Source organism: Chrysemys picta, chromosome 12, assembly GCF_011386835.1.
Source record: "Chrysemys picta bellii isolate R12L10 chromosome 12, ASM1138683v2, whole genome shotgun sequence".
In the NCBI taxonomy this organism is placed as follows: domain Eukaryota; kingdom Metazoa; phylum Chordata; order Testudines; family Emydidae; genus Chrysemys; species Chrysemys picta.
In genome coordinates this window covers 15,673,622-15,686,957 of record NC_088802.1, presented here as the reverse complement: position 1 = coordinate 15,686,957, position 13,336 = coordinate 15,673,622, and the positions used below count along the sequence as shown (strand labels likewise).

The window sequence follows — 13,336 nt, the reverse complement described above, 5'->3', positions numbered from 1 at the left end:
TGGCTGCTCCCTTCTTTCCCCTGATTTCATCCCTTCCACTCTTGCTGCCCCTGGGTTCCCTGCCAGGGATATTTTCCTGTCACTCTTCCCAGTTCTATTTTCCACCATTTCCCCTGGACTCTCCCTCTATTCTTGTTTTATTTTCATTCACATTTGCCTTCTTGCTTCTTCTAATTCCCTCTGGTTAAACCCACCCTGTCCCTGCCTCTCCCAGTGCTGCCACCCTCACAAGTTTAAAAAAAATCATGAGACTGACCCAACGATGATTTTTTTAAGGTTATATAATGGTTTTTCCATCAATCTGCTCCCCTTACCCATTCTCTCCCCCCCGCCCCCGCTGTGTGTGTGACCATTACAGTGTTACCAGTTGTCCTGAAGTGACTTTGGCTCCTTCTGGAGGAGCTCTGGCTGAGAGACCCCATGAGATCTAATCCCACAGATCTGTACAAACCGCTCCCTGCTGCTGCTTCTCCCCAACCCCCCAAACCCTGATTGATTCATGCTGGGTCCCTGCCACCCCCACCTCTGCCTGTCCCCTGCCTGGCTGTTAGTTCTGCCCCCTGCCCCTCAGGGCCCCTCTGCCCCTCCTGCAGCCCCAGGGGTTCCTCCCACCCCCCAATCCCTGGGGCTGCAGGAAGGGAAGGGGAGGGGCTTCCACAGGTCATAGAGATGAGGAGCCAGGGGCTGGGTAGACGGGAGTCCTCCAAGGTCATAGAGTCTGGGGTCCATGAGTCTAGAGAGGCTGATTTCCAGTTCCCCCCTCTGCTGTGTGTCTCAGGGACACAGTCTGAGCTGGGATCCCCCCACCCGGAGCCAGGGTCGGATTCTCTCCCCAGGGACGGAGCCCGGCGGGAAAGTGAAGATCGGGGCCTCGTCACCAGCACCGATAAATGTCACCTGCCCCCGGTCACAGTCCAGACAAACCCGGATCCTGCTGGGGACCCGGCACTGGGGCAGGGGGGTCTCAGGGGAGGTGAGAGCCTGGAACTGACCCCACCACCACTCCACAGCCCAGATCCCCCCCTCAGGGCTACGGCTGATCCCTCCCTTCCTCCCCACAGACTCTCTGGCCACCCCCACAGCCCAGTATCGCCCACCCCCCACCTCCACCTCCCAGCAGTGTCTCCCTGAGGTGAATCCCTCACAGCCCAGCACACAGGGCACAGTGTCAAATCTCTCAGGGTTGTTGGGCAGTCGCTGCCGTGTGTCTCCCCAGCTCACACTTTTCCGATCTTCAGACAGGATGAGTTGGGGATGAGCCGTGTCTGGATCCAAAGTCACATTCACTGGGGGGAGAGAATCAGAGCGTGAGGGGCAGAGCTCAGCCCTGGGGGAGGCTGGGACCATTTCTCACACTCCCCAACAGCCCTGTTCTGGCTGGGACAGGCCTGGATCCCAGTGAGCTGCCTCTGTCCTGGGCACCTGAGACTGAGCAGGGATATCACTGCAGTTCCTCAGTCTCTGTAAGGAGACCCACTTCATTAGTTTCCCATTTGCTTGCATAAGCTTCAGCTCCCAGCTACCCCTGTTGGTTCTGCTCCATTCCCAGCAGGAGAAACACACCAAGAAAGGCTTTAGTGAGGAGGGACCAGAGGGAGCAGGTTCAGTTTTGAAGCCCAGAGGGAATCTCTCTCCTCTAATGCAGTCTCCACTCCCAGGGCTGGGAACAGACTGGAAGGTGCAGCATTGGGGAAGAGCCACTTAATACCAGAGAGTAGGAGGTGGCATTGGGTGGGGTAGCACCATCCCCAGCCCAGAGAGAAGGGAGGAGCTGCCAGCATCACAGGAAGAGCATCTCCCCAATCCAGGAAGCAGGGAGCAGCTCCAGTGGGAGAGCCCAGCCCTGCCCAGAGGAAAGGCAGGATGTTGGAGAAGAGCGATGGGGAGACCCCCTGCACCGGGTAAAGCAGAGGGATGTCTCAGCCCTCAGGGCAGGGAGCTCTGTTCACAGGCTGCTCAGGGAGAGTTTCTGTTCAGCAGCATGGGCATGAACTCAGCACTAAGATTGGTGTCAGGACTATTTGTGTGATGTCAGCTTGGGATGTCTCCAGGTGTTCCGGCACCTTGGTAGAAGTTGGGGAGGGGGGTACTAGGTCGCACCACCTGTGGCCCTGGCCTCTCTGTGGCCCTGCCCCACTCTTCATCTTCCCGCCGAGGCCCTGCCCCTGGCCGGGCTGGGAGCCTTGGCCACTCTGGAGAGCCCCTGACCCTTCACCGTCCCATGTCCCCACTCTCCGGTGTGCACCACCTAGGGCAGATGGAGGGTCCAGGGGAAAGAGAAGCAGGGGTGGGGCCACTGAGCGGGGCCAGCACCGGGCAGAAGCTGCACTAAAAAAGGGGAGCTCATCAGCTACCCTTCAACAAAGCACAGCCACTGCCTGTGATGCTCCAAACCTGCCCAAGGCTTCCAGTTTGGGGCTCCAACATGGCCCCCTGCCCGCAAACTATGCCCATGTTAAAAAGTGGGTTGGCTTGTCTCCCTAGTCCCCCATGTTCCAGTGTCCCTCGATCTCCTCGCTGTTTAATGGGTTATGTTTAGGGCTGTGTGTGTGTCATGGCCACTGTTGATTTGGTTGGTAACTTTAGTTACAATCCCATGAAGATGTTTTCACTGGAATTTTCTCATACTTTAAAGACAATCTCCCCTGGAATCTCACCCTGTCTGTGTGCTCCTAGGAGTTTCCCTCTGTTTGTCTCCAGTGCAGACGGCAGAGTGTCTGGCAGGGGAAAGGAGAAAAGAGACAAGATTTCAGACTTTCATATTTATAACAGCGTTCTCACTCTGAACGCACAGAACTGTGTTTTCATCATGACAGAAAGAGACCGAGAGGCACAGAGACACACTAGGCATTCTCAGCTCCTCTGAGCTCAGATCAAGTGTAAATTAACTAAAACCTTCTCTTTCCTCTCTGATTCAGGCATCTCTCAGCAATGGAACCAACATCCTTGCAGTCTCACAACCATTGCAGGACACACAATCTGTAAGGGAGATTTACTTTTCCCCTCATCATCCCCTCCCACCCTTCAAACTCCAGTTGGTTTGTCTCATTCACTTACTGCCTTTTGTCAAAACCTAGACCCAGGTCATACAAAGACTTTGTCATAAAAGTAACTTTACCCACTTTGGTCCCTTTGGCCAGGGGTAGGCAGCATCATATTGTGCGATGGACACTTGACAAAATTACCGGAGTTAGTGACAGACATTGGGGGGTGGATGGCTTATGTCATTCAGTCATCATTCAACCCGCAAAATAACGCACAATTTTCCACACTGAAAAAACCATAACCGAGCTACTTAGTTAATAAATAATAAACAATAATCATAATATTAAATTCAACTCACTTCAGTGTTTTTGAATGTACCTCACTGCCAGTCAATATTGTTTGTGTAGGATGGGGGCATTGAAATAAATATTTATCCTAAAACTATATTTCAGTGCATTGTTGTCACTACTTTTTTATTTTTCTTGTTTAAATAATATGCCTTATGGGAGGATGAGTGTGTGTGTGTATATATGTGTGTGTGTCCCTCCTCTACACCGTTTACCCCATGTCTCTCCCCTGTCTGTGTCCCTTACATGGGAGATCCCCCATCATGTCACGGGATGTGGGAAGCAGGAGGGGGAGGGGTCTCTCAGTGGAGCAGGGTTTCCCATCCTCTCACTGTGACCAGGGCACCCCTCTCCAGGCAGGGGTTATCCCAGGGTGGGTGGGAACCACCTCTGCCTCCTGACCAGGACATAGGGACAAGCTCTGGCTGTGGACGGGGGTCTGTTGTGAGCAGGGGACAGGGTGGAACAAATTCTTGAGGGGGAGGGCAGACTCACCTCTGGTGGCTCCCTGAAGTGGTGTCCCATAGTCCCTCATCCCTGCTGCTGCTGGGGAGCTAGGCTGAGGGGCGCTGTGAGGTGGGGGAAAGACACTGAAGGGCTGGAGCTAGGCTGGGGGGGCTGTGCAGTGGGGGGCTGCACTGAAGGGCTGGAGCTGGGCTGAGGGGGGCTGTACAGTGGGGGGAGGCACTGAAGGGCTGGAGCTGGGCTGAGGGGCGCTGTGAGGTGGGGGAAAGACACTGAAGGGCTGGAGCTGGGCTGAGGGGGGCTGTGCGGTGGGGGAAAGACTCTGAAGGGCTGGAGCTGGGCTGAGGGGGGCTGTGCATCCAGCCACAGAGAAGTTAGCAAAGTCCAATACCCCCTGTGTGGAGACAAAGGTCAAAGTGACGTGTGCATAATCAGTGGTAATAAACAGATGAGAACAAGAACATGAAAATAGCTTGATCAAAAAAAGCCCTGCTAAGGAAATGTTCATGCATGTGTAGTGTATGACCTATATAAGATACTTAATATTCATATCACTCAAAGGTGATTGGAAAAGAACTAGTAAATATGCAATTTGGACATGTATAATATGTCAGACATTGTAAGGGGTAATCAGAGCATCATAGGAGAAATCCCCCATGACCCACCTATGCCCCGGGAGAAGGGAACTGGCCAGCACTTCTTTCTATATGCGATGGCTAGTAGCAAATATCCCAATGGCTGGTGATGTGGCACTAGACGGGGAGGGCTCTGAGTTAGAGAAATCTTTCCCAGGGGTCTGGCTGTTGGGTCTTGCTGAAATGCCCAATGTCCAACTGACCACCATATTTGGGATAGGGAAGGAATTTTCCAGCAAATCAAATTGACAGAGACCCTGTTTGTTTGTTTTTGCCTTCCTCTGCCATATGGGGCATGTATCATTTACAGATGTTAAACTCCAATAAATGGTGGACTCTCTGTAACTTGAAGTCTGTAAATCAGTATTTGAGGACGTCAGTAATTCAGACAGAGTTTAGGGGTAAATTGCAGGAGTGGGTGGGGAGGTTCTGTGGCCTGCAATGTGCAGGAGGTCAGAGTAGATGGATCATGATGGTCCCTTCTGACATTAAAGTCTGAGTCATTTCTTTCTTTGTAATTGTAAATGAAAGGCATGTTTGAATTAATCAACCTGAGTGTCTGGGACCCAAGTGTCTGGCCTTCTCACCCAACAATTAACTAGAAGCATCATCTAAGCGTGAACCAATTGACCAGCACCATTCTCTTCCCACAGTCTCAGAGGCTCATCCCAATTTCTATTCCTAGATCCATTTTAGGTACCTTTGAACTTCCTCAGAGTCTCCGATAGCACAATAGTTTTCTGGGAGAAATCGCTGACTTGCTCTTCCAGTTCAGGAGAAATCTCCTTTGGCTGCTGGAACTTCCCCTTCTCACACCTAGAGAGAAAAAAATTCATGTGATTCTATTTCATTGTGTGACTCATTATAAATTCTGGCTAGTGAGTCGCTGCTCAAATGGGCCTGGAGTTCGAATTCCTCGACTTCTCCCAGCCTCAGAGCAGGTGCAACACAGCCCATGGCTGCACAACCCTCCCTTCAAAGGATTCATTAATATTCTTCAACTCTGATCTGGCGAGATCAGCTCTGGGGACAGAAGGGGAATTGAGTCTCCATGGCCAATTCACTCCTTGGCCTCCATGCTCTGAGGGACAGGAGGTTCCTATGTGAACTGCTGTAGAAATCTGTCCACTAGGAACTAGACTGAGACACCAACTCCCCCCTCTCCAGCTCATTCCTCACAGGTCTCCTAACAACCCTCAGGCTGGGAAAGACTCTGGTGGGAAAGACTCTTGACCACTGCTGTCCTGGGCTGAATGGTGACCAGGGCCCCAGCAGTGACAGGCCCATATTCCATCCCCACAATCCTGAGGCAGCCAGTCCCCCAGGGATGTGACATCTCTAGGAAACACTTGAGGTCTGTCCTTCCCATTGAATGGATAATTCCAGGGTGAGAACCTCAGGATTAAGTTTATCTGAGAGATTTGTATCCAAAATGTGACCTTCCCCACACATGTTGCTGTGGAGATGCAGTGCTACCATCATCTCCATGCTCTATCCCAGCATTGCCAAGTATGTGTGGGAGTAAGAGAGAGCCACGTACCTACTCAAGGTGCTTCTGACATCCTAGAGGAGAGAGAGAGGAGAGAGAGATTAAAAAAAATCTCAGCACCACCTGACTTGGGATTCCAGGAAAGAGATTTTGCAAATACAGGGAAAATCAGCCCTGCCCTGGCCCCAGGGCCATGGTTTCACTGAGCTAATGGGGCTTTTCCATCTCTAATATCAATGTGTCTGTGAGTCTGCAAAGAACAATCGTCATTCACATGTCAGCACACATTGAGTTACACTGAGATCTCTAACTGCTGGACCCCTGTGCCCAGGGGTCCAGCTGTCCTGTCCCTGTGTTGGGATTTGGGAAGTTTCTAGCTCAGTCTCACCTGCAGGAATTCACTTGCTGGCTTCTGACACTTCCCCTCCATCTCACTGATCAGCTCACTGAGATGGGAAATCTCCTCTGAGAGTTTACTGACATTTTCATTCTGTATCTTCACAATCTCCTCGTCCAGCTTCTCCAGCTGGGCCAGCAGGAGTCGCTCTTGTTCCACCAGGAACTGCCGCAGTTGCTGAAATTCAGACACAATCTTCTGCTTCTCGGTTTCTGTCTGTTTCTATAAGAAATAAGGAAAGGGCTGGTCAGGAACATGGATGGAGCCTGATGACCTTTCATACAGTTTACAAGAGGGAGTTTCTTTACAATCTCTAACACATCTGTGTAGAGACCAGGACATGAGCCATCAGGCCTAGTGTTCAGAGCTGCAGTTGAAAATTGGGAACTACGGCCAAAGTCAGAGCTGGAGTCAGTCAGGATCTCACCAAGGGTTGGGGCTACAGTCGAGCTCAGGAGTCATGCCAAAGGCTGAGCCAGAATCAGTGTCTGGAATCGCACGGGGGGTTAGGACTGGAGTCTGAGTCAGGCAGCCAAGCGAAGGGTCAAGCTGGAGTCAGATAGCAGTACTGCAGGTCAAACCTGAGTCAGGGACAACGCCAGGGCCAAGCCAGAGTCAGGGTCCAGTCCAGCAGCAGATCGGGAGTTCACTCAGTTGTTTGGACAACTTCCAGTGACTCCTGCTGGCGTAATTCATGCATCCAAATGTCTGCTCCAATCAGGAGCTTCGTAGGCAGATCCTCTGGTGCGCCAGAGTTCCACTAGCCCCTCCCCTGCTGGCTCTGGAGAGCGGTTGGGTTGTAACGACAGTCTCTGTGGACTGAAGTTCAAAACCCACCATTCTTCACATCCTGACACTTGACTATACATTGTGATCACAAGGGAGAGGATTTTCTTACAGCTTCCCATTTGGCCCCCGTCTCTCTGAAAGGGCTGTCTCCATGTCTACTGGGATATAATCAGTGCAGTTTGGGAGAAATGTTGTGAAAGCCACCAGGGGTAGTAATTCACTCATTAATTAAAATGCATCGTAGATCCTGCAGAAGATGCTGTTGTCCTTCTCCAGGGAGAGAACATTTGTGATATGCACACCTGTACACACACACACACACACACACACACACACGCATGCACAGTATCCCATGATCATGGAGAAACACACACAAATCTACCAATAAACATCCCTCCCACCTCCATGTCCCAGCAGGCAAAGAACAATAGGCACCTACCAGATACTCCTGGCTTCTCTTCTCTCCAGTCACTTTAAAACCCAGCAGCTTTTCTCTCTCTTCCTTCAGAGTCTTCAAATGGGCTTGTATTTTTTCCTGACAGACAGAAATGATTTGGTGGGTTTATTTTGAGGGTTGTAGGGGGTGGTTGAGGTTTTTTTTCACCCAAAAGTCAAGATAACAGCCAGTCTTCCTAGATAGACTAGGTGGGTAAGGCAATATCTTCTGCTGGCCCAGCGCCTGTTGGTTAGAGAGTTACACACAACTCAGCTCTGGGGAACATACTCTTTCCTAGGCCTAAAGAAGAGCTCAGTGTAAGCTTGAAAGCTTGTCGTTCACCCACAGAAGCCGGCCATGAGCAGATATTACTTCACCTCCCTTGTCTCTCTAATAGCCCGGGACCAACACAGTTACAACAATACTGTGTACAACAGTGGGTCTTTCTAGAGGTAGGACATCAGAGACACCAAGGAAATGAAACCTTATTTATGGAAACTGGGAGTGTTTTATATTCAGAGTTGAGTTATTACGTCCACTTTCTCCATCAATTTAAACTGGCAGGAAACTGGTGTCACATGGTGGTGAATTTATAAAGCTGTTTTTGAGCAGATTTCAGAAACTGTCATATCAATCCCAGAAGCCTCCAGGGCAGCCATATAGGCTGGGATGCTCAAAGGAATCCAACTCCATTGACTTTCAGCCCTGTACCCCTGGGGATTAGACTGGTTGGACAGCACTGATCCAAGGACTAGGGCAAACCCCATTAGATGTGTTGATTTGTGTTAGGAACAGCTGGGGTTTGCCCTAGTGCTGTCCTAGCCCCTTTGTGTGGCAATGGCCTCTGGGTAGCTTCCCCACAGTCCCTAGCAAAGGTCTCAGAAGCAGTGGATTCTGGGAGATTTCAAAAGGCTGCCTGGTGGGACTAATGGAACCACGTGGCTGGTCCTTGCCCACGAACACAGGAGAACAGGTCAGACCGACACAGGTCCACACTGCCCAGGGGTTCGTTTTGCTGAAGATAAGTCTAATCCCAGTAGGGTGACCAGGCGTCCCGATATTATCAGGACAGTCCCTATTTTAGGGGACTTGTCCCCCATCCCGACCTTACATTGGTCGGGACGTCTGATCACCCTATATGAGGGAGACCGCAGCAAGCTGGCGCCACTCACCTTTCCTCCCTGGGGCAGTGCGCAACTGAGCTCCCGGCGTGGCGGCGCCAGTCCATGGGGCCCGCCGCCTGGCCGGCAGGAGCCTGCAGAGCACAGCCCTGCCCCTGCCTCGGGCAGACAGAGAGGCAGCGAGGAGGTCTCGCTCGCCTGTGTGCTGCAGCGGGGCGGGGCTTATAGACCAACTGAGCTGAAAATTGTGATCTATAGTATTCAAAACTATTAAGATGTGGGCTGAAATAAAATCAGCATGAATTGCTCAACAATATCAATGGAATCAGCATTGCGCTGCTATATATTGTAAAACATTACAGTGAAATCTTGCAAGTATTACCTAGCACGTCGCCTTGCCCAAGTGGTAACTAAGCAGAACATCTTCCTGTTTCAACATTCTTAACTTGTATCCCATAGCTCCTAGAAGTTGCTCTTTTCAAACACTAAATACTGCTAAGTTATGAGTTTTAACAGGTTTTTTTCTTTTAAACCACAGCACTGAATGTTATTCTAAAATTGTTTTCCAAATATTCTTAAACTCCCAGTTTATCCCCTGCTGATGTTCATTGTGAAAAGTATTGCAGGTCTAATAATAATATTTGGCACTTTTGTAATTCACTGTCCAACATGTGTTTTGTGCCCTCCTCTGGTGGATTTTTACAGGATAACTGTATAGCTACCAGCTAAGGGAGTTATATCTTGAACTCAAGTAGTAGAAACTCATGCTTTTAAATCTGGATGGCTCGGGTTCAATCTTTGGTGACTAGCTATGATGGAGGTTGCTACACTTATAATCCCTTTAATCAGAGGTTCTGAATATGCTTTGTTGTAGGCAGAGCTAGCCTATAGTTAAGCAACCGAAAATTTAGAATGGGAAGTGTTGAAATGTTGGGAAGCCTTATAATTTTGCCAGTCTGGAACGGACATCCCATCTGAGGCATGGGGTGGGGAGAGAGGAGAGTGAGACAGGACCAGGAAACTGGGACAAGGAATCCAGAGCAGTAGTGGGGGGCAGTTGAAATCAGATGAAGAGCTGGGGTGGGTTAGACAGCAATAAGATAGACATAGACTGGAGGGGATGGGGAAGAAGGGTCTTTGACTACTAGAGACCACTCCATTCAGGAGCCTGGAATAGACTCAGGATTCCTGAGTTTCACAGTTCCTCTTCTGTCAGCAGATATCTGTGAAACACAGTGGCAAAGAAAGTGTCTCATTCCCCTGTAGAGCTGATCTATCACATATAGGATGACAACCTACTCCCTCTGCCATCACTTACTCCATTAGCTCAAGTGGCAGAAGTCTGTGCAGTGGATCTAAAGGTTCATCGGCAGGGTTGGAGCCATGCGAGTTTCACGATGATTCCACATGCCAGAATTTCTGGGGCAGTTCAGTTTTGATTTTTACAAAAAAACCGGGGGAAATGCATACAGAAATAGGGTGACCAGATGCCTAAATAGGGGAATCTCAAGCAGGAGTAGAGAGGTTATTTTATCTTTGTATTTGGCACTGGTGCAACCACTGCTGGAATACTGTGTGCAGTTCTGGTGTGCACAGTTTAAGAAGGATATTGATAAATTGGAGAGTGTTCAGAGAAGAGTCACAAGACTGATTAAAGGATTATAAAACATGCCTTATAGCGATCGACTCAAGGACCTCAATCTATTTAGCTTAACAAAAAGAAGGTTAAGAAGTGACTTGGTTATAGACTGTAAGTATCTACATGGGGAACAAATAGTTAATGATGGGCACTTCAGTCTAGCAGAGAAAGGTAGAGAGAGCATGAGCCAACGGTTGGAAGTTGCAGCTAGACCAATTCAGCCTGGATATAAGGCATACCTTTTCAATGGTGAGAGTAATTAACAATTAACAATATACTAAGGGTCATGGAGTTTTTCTAAAAGCTATCCTCTAGGAATTATTTTGGGAAAGTTCTATGTCTGTGCTATACAGGCGGTGAGACCAGGTGATCACCGGATCCCTTCTGGCTTTATAATCTCAGAACTAGGTACATCAATTCACATGCAAAATTCTCATTGAATTCAATAGGTGTCCTTGCCCTGTGGCTTGTGGTGTGGGCTGCAGCAGGGGCCGTACAACCCCTCTCGCAGCTTCCTAGGGCCCCCTCTCGTGGCTCTGTGCACCTGTGTCTGTCATTGTCGACCTGTCCCCTCCCGCCGCCCCGCTCGTCCAATGTGTCCTGATATTTCACTCTTGCGGTCTGGTCACTCTAAATCCCAGTGGCATGTGGCATGGAGCTGCGCTGTCTGGAGCCCTTGTGGGTGTGGACTCAAGGTGCTCGGGGTCCCACACAGTGTTCAGCCCAGTGACCTCCTCTAGTGCAGGCCGGCAGCATCTGAGTTTAACCCCTCATGAAGGAGCACAGGAGTTCACAATGCCAGTGGGAAACCTTGTCTCCCTGCTGTGCCTGGGACCTGTATCAAGGAGTCTTTTCCTCCTACTGTCCGCACTTCATCTCTGCTCAGTGCTGCTGAAAGGGGCAGAGTAGCTAGTGGTTGGGGCACTGAACTGGGCCTTGGAAAACCAGGTTTTTATATCCAGCTGTGCCACTGATCTGCTGAGTCACCCCTCAAGTGACTCAAGTGACAAGTCATTTCCCCTCACTGTGCCTCAGTTTCCCCTCCCACCCTTTGTCTGTCTTGTCCAATTAGACTGTAAATGGCTCAGGGCAGGGATTGTCTCTCACTGGGTTTTGTGCAGGGCTCTCTGCAATCGAGGTCAGATCTCATCTGGGGTCTGTAGGGGATTCAAATAACAATAAACACTGTGATACAACCAGTAATACCAGCCACAGCTTGTAACTCCCCTATCAGCTTTCATGCAATGAAGGCTACACACAGCTGAATGACACAGTTACACCATTAAGCCGTAATTAACATCCAGAGTTATTACCCATTAGACTGGACAGCAACTCGGTACCTTGTACTCCTGGGCAGCTTCCTGTATGGGAACCACCGTGTGAGCGCGGTGAGCCCGGGACTCTCTGCAGATCACACAGATGGGGGTTTGATCCTCTTCACAGAACAGTTTCAGAGCCTCCTGGTGTTCCCCACACACCCCGTCCCCTCCTGCTCCCTTTGCTGCCTGTAAACTCAGCTGCTTGGCGATTTCTAGGACATTTGCCAGTTGCCTGTTTGGTCTGAGGTTTCTCTGTTGCACAGTTTCTCTGCACTGAGGGCAGGAGGTGGCTGTAGTGGATCCCTCCCAGCACTGGGCGATGCAGGCTCGGCAGAAATTGTGCCCACACTCCAGAATAACAGGTTCTGTGAAATACTCCAGACAGATGGGACATGAAGCTTCTTCCCGGAGACTTTCCACGGGGTTCTCTGCAGCCATGGCTCCCTCTGGGCAGAGTAACAGGGTAAGTTTCAATTTCCTGAGTTCACACTATGCCCCGCCTGCAGCAGCAAGGGGGTGTTTCCCTTCCTGGAACTGACTCAGGCTGTTTGTTGAATTGGAAGGAGCTGACCAGTAACATTACAGCCCTGGAGGTTGTGGTGAAAAATGTGCCACTAGTGCTCTGGTCCTGCAATCAGCCCCTGTGCTGGTGGGGAGGGTCACTGGGGCTTCACATGGACATCAGCATCCCCCTGTGAGGATGAGCCTGCAGGAGCAGGGCCTGTGTGTCTAAGGAGCGATAGTCAGGCTTGGCAGAGCTTTTTTTTATAATCTAATTTTGACAGAATGTTTATTTTAAGCAATTTTTATATTTATTGATTTAAACTTTCACAGTTGAACAATCTGTGGCTTTAAATTCCAATTTAAATTTTCACAGTTGTGGGAAATTATGGGGGGGATCAGACAATATTTTGGTCAGACCAGAACTATTTAATGACACTAGATAGCAAGATTTAAAAAGTTGAAGCTTTAGAACTGTTAAAATTGTCTGTGAGGAGCTAAATCTCCTCCCTCCCCCAGCAGCACCCCCAGGGCAGTAACCCAGTGCCTCTTCCCCCCCGCCCCCCACCACAAGGACCAAGGCTGAAAGTCCATCTGATGGCAGCTCAGGGGCCCGTGGAATGTGCCGGGATCTCAGCCTGGGCCCTCGTAAGGCAGGTGACCCTGTAACACAACCACACCCGGCAAGGCCTGCACCTATTTTCTCCCTTTTTTTCAGTCCCAGCAGAGAGCCCAGGGATTGCAGGGAGACCAAGCTCCAGTCACCCAGGTGAGGGCTGGGGCCCAATGGCCAAGGGCAGTGGGTGTGCAGGGAGCTGGCACTAGGGGCCTGCAGGGTAAATGGTGTGGGATAAACAGAGACCTCTCAGGCCACTTGCCCATTGTGGCTGCAGGAGGGGATGTGGGGACAGACTGAGGAGGCCTGGGGCAGTCTGGGAAGCCGCCATCGGGGACAAAGAGGGAATTCAGCTGTGGTGGGGGAGCCGTGCTGCGCAGAGACGCTGCTGCGGATGCAGTTAGTTACCTGGGTCAGTGTTGCAGCAGTTTCAATGTGGTTAATAGACGTTGCAGCTCAGCTGAGGGAAGTGCTGCTCTTCGCGCAGCTTTCAGAATAGCAGCCGTGTTAGTCTGTATCCGCAAAAAGAACAGGAGTACTTGTGGCACCTTAGAGACTAACACATTTATTTGAGCATAAGCTTTCGTGGGCTACAGC

The 13,336-nt window shown here is 50.4% G+C and overlaps 1 protein-coding gene across 1 annotated transcript; it reads right to left on the bottom strand.

Moving 5' to 3' along the window:
• Positions 1 to 638: 638 nt before the first annotated feature.
• LOC101949298 (zinc finger protein RFP-like) lies at positions 639 to 12,106 on the bottom strand. The gene is made up of 7 exons (XM_065565023.1): positions 11,644 to 12,106; positions 7,547 to 7,642; positions 6,310 to 6,540; positions 5,973 to 5,995; positions 5,133 to 5,248; positions 2,658 to 2,717; positions 639 to 1,286 (listed from the first exon to the last, which is right to left on the bottom strand). Exons 1-7 carry the CDS (start codon positions 12,058 to 12,060, stop codon positions 775 to 777), a joined length of 1,455 nt encoding a protein of 484 aa, XP_065421095.1. The 5' UTR covers positions 12,061 to 12,106; the 3' UTR covers positions 639 to 774.
• Between the last annotated feature and the right edge of the window lie 1,230 nt (positions 12,107 to 13,336).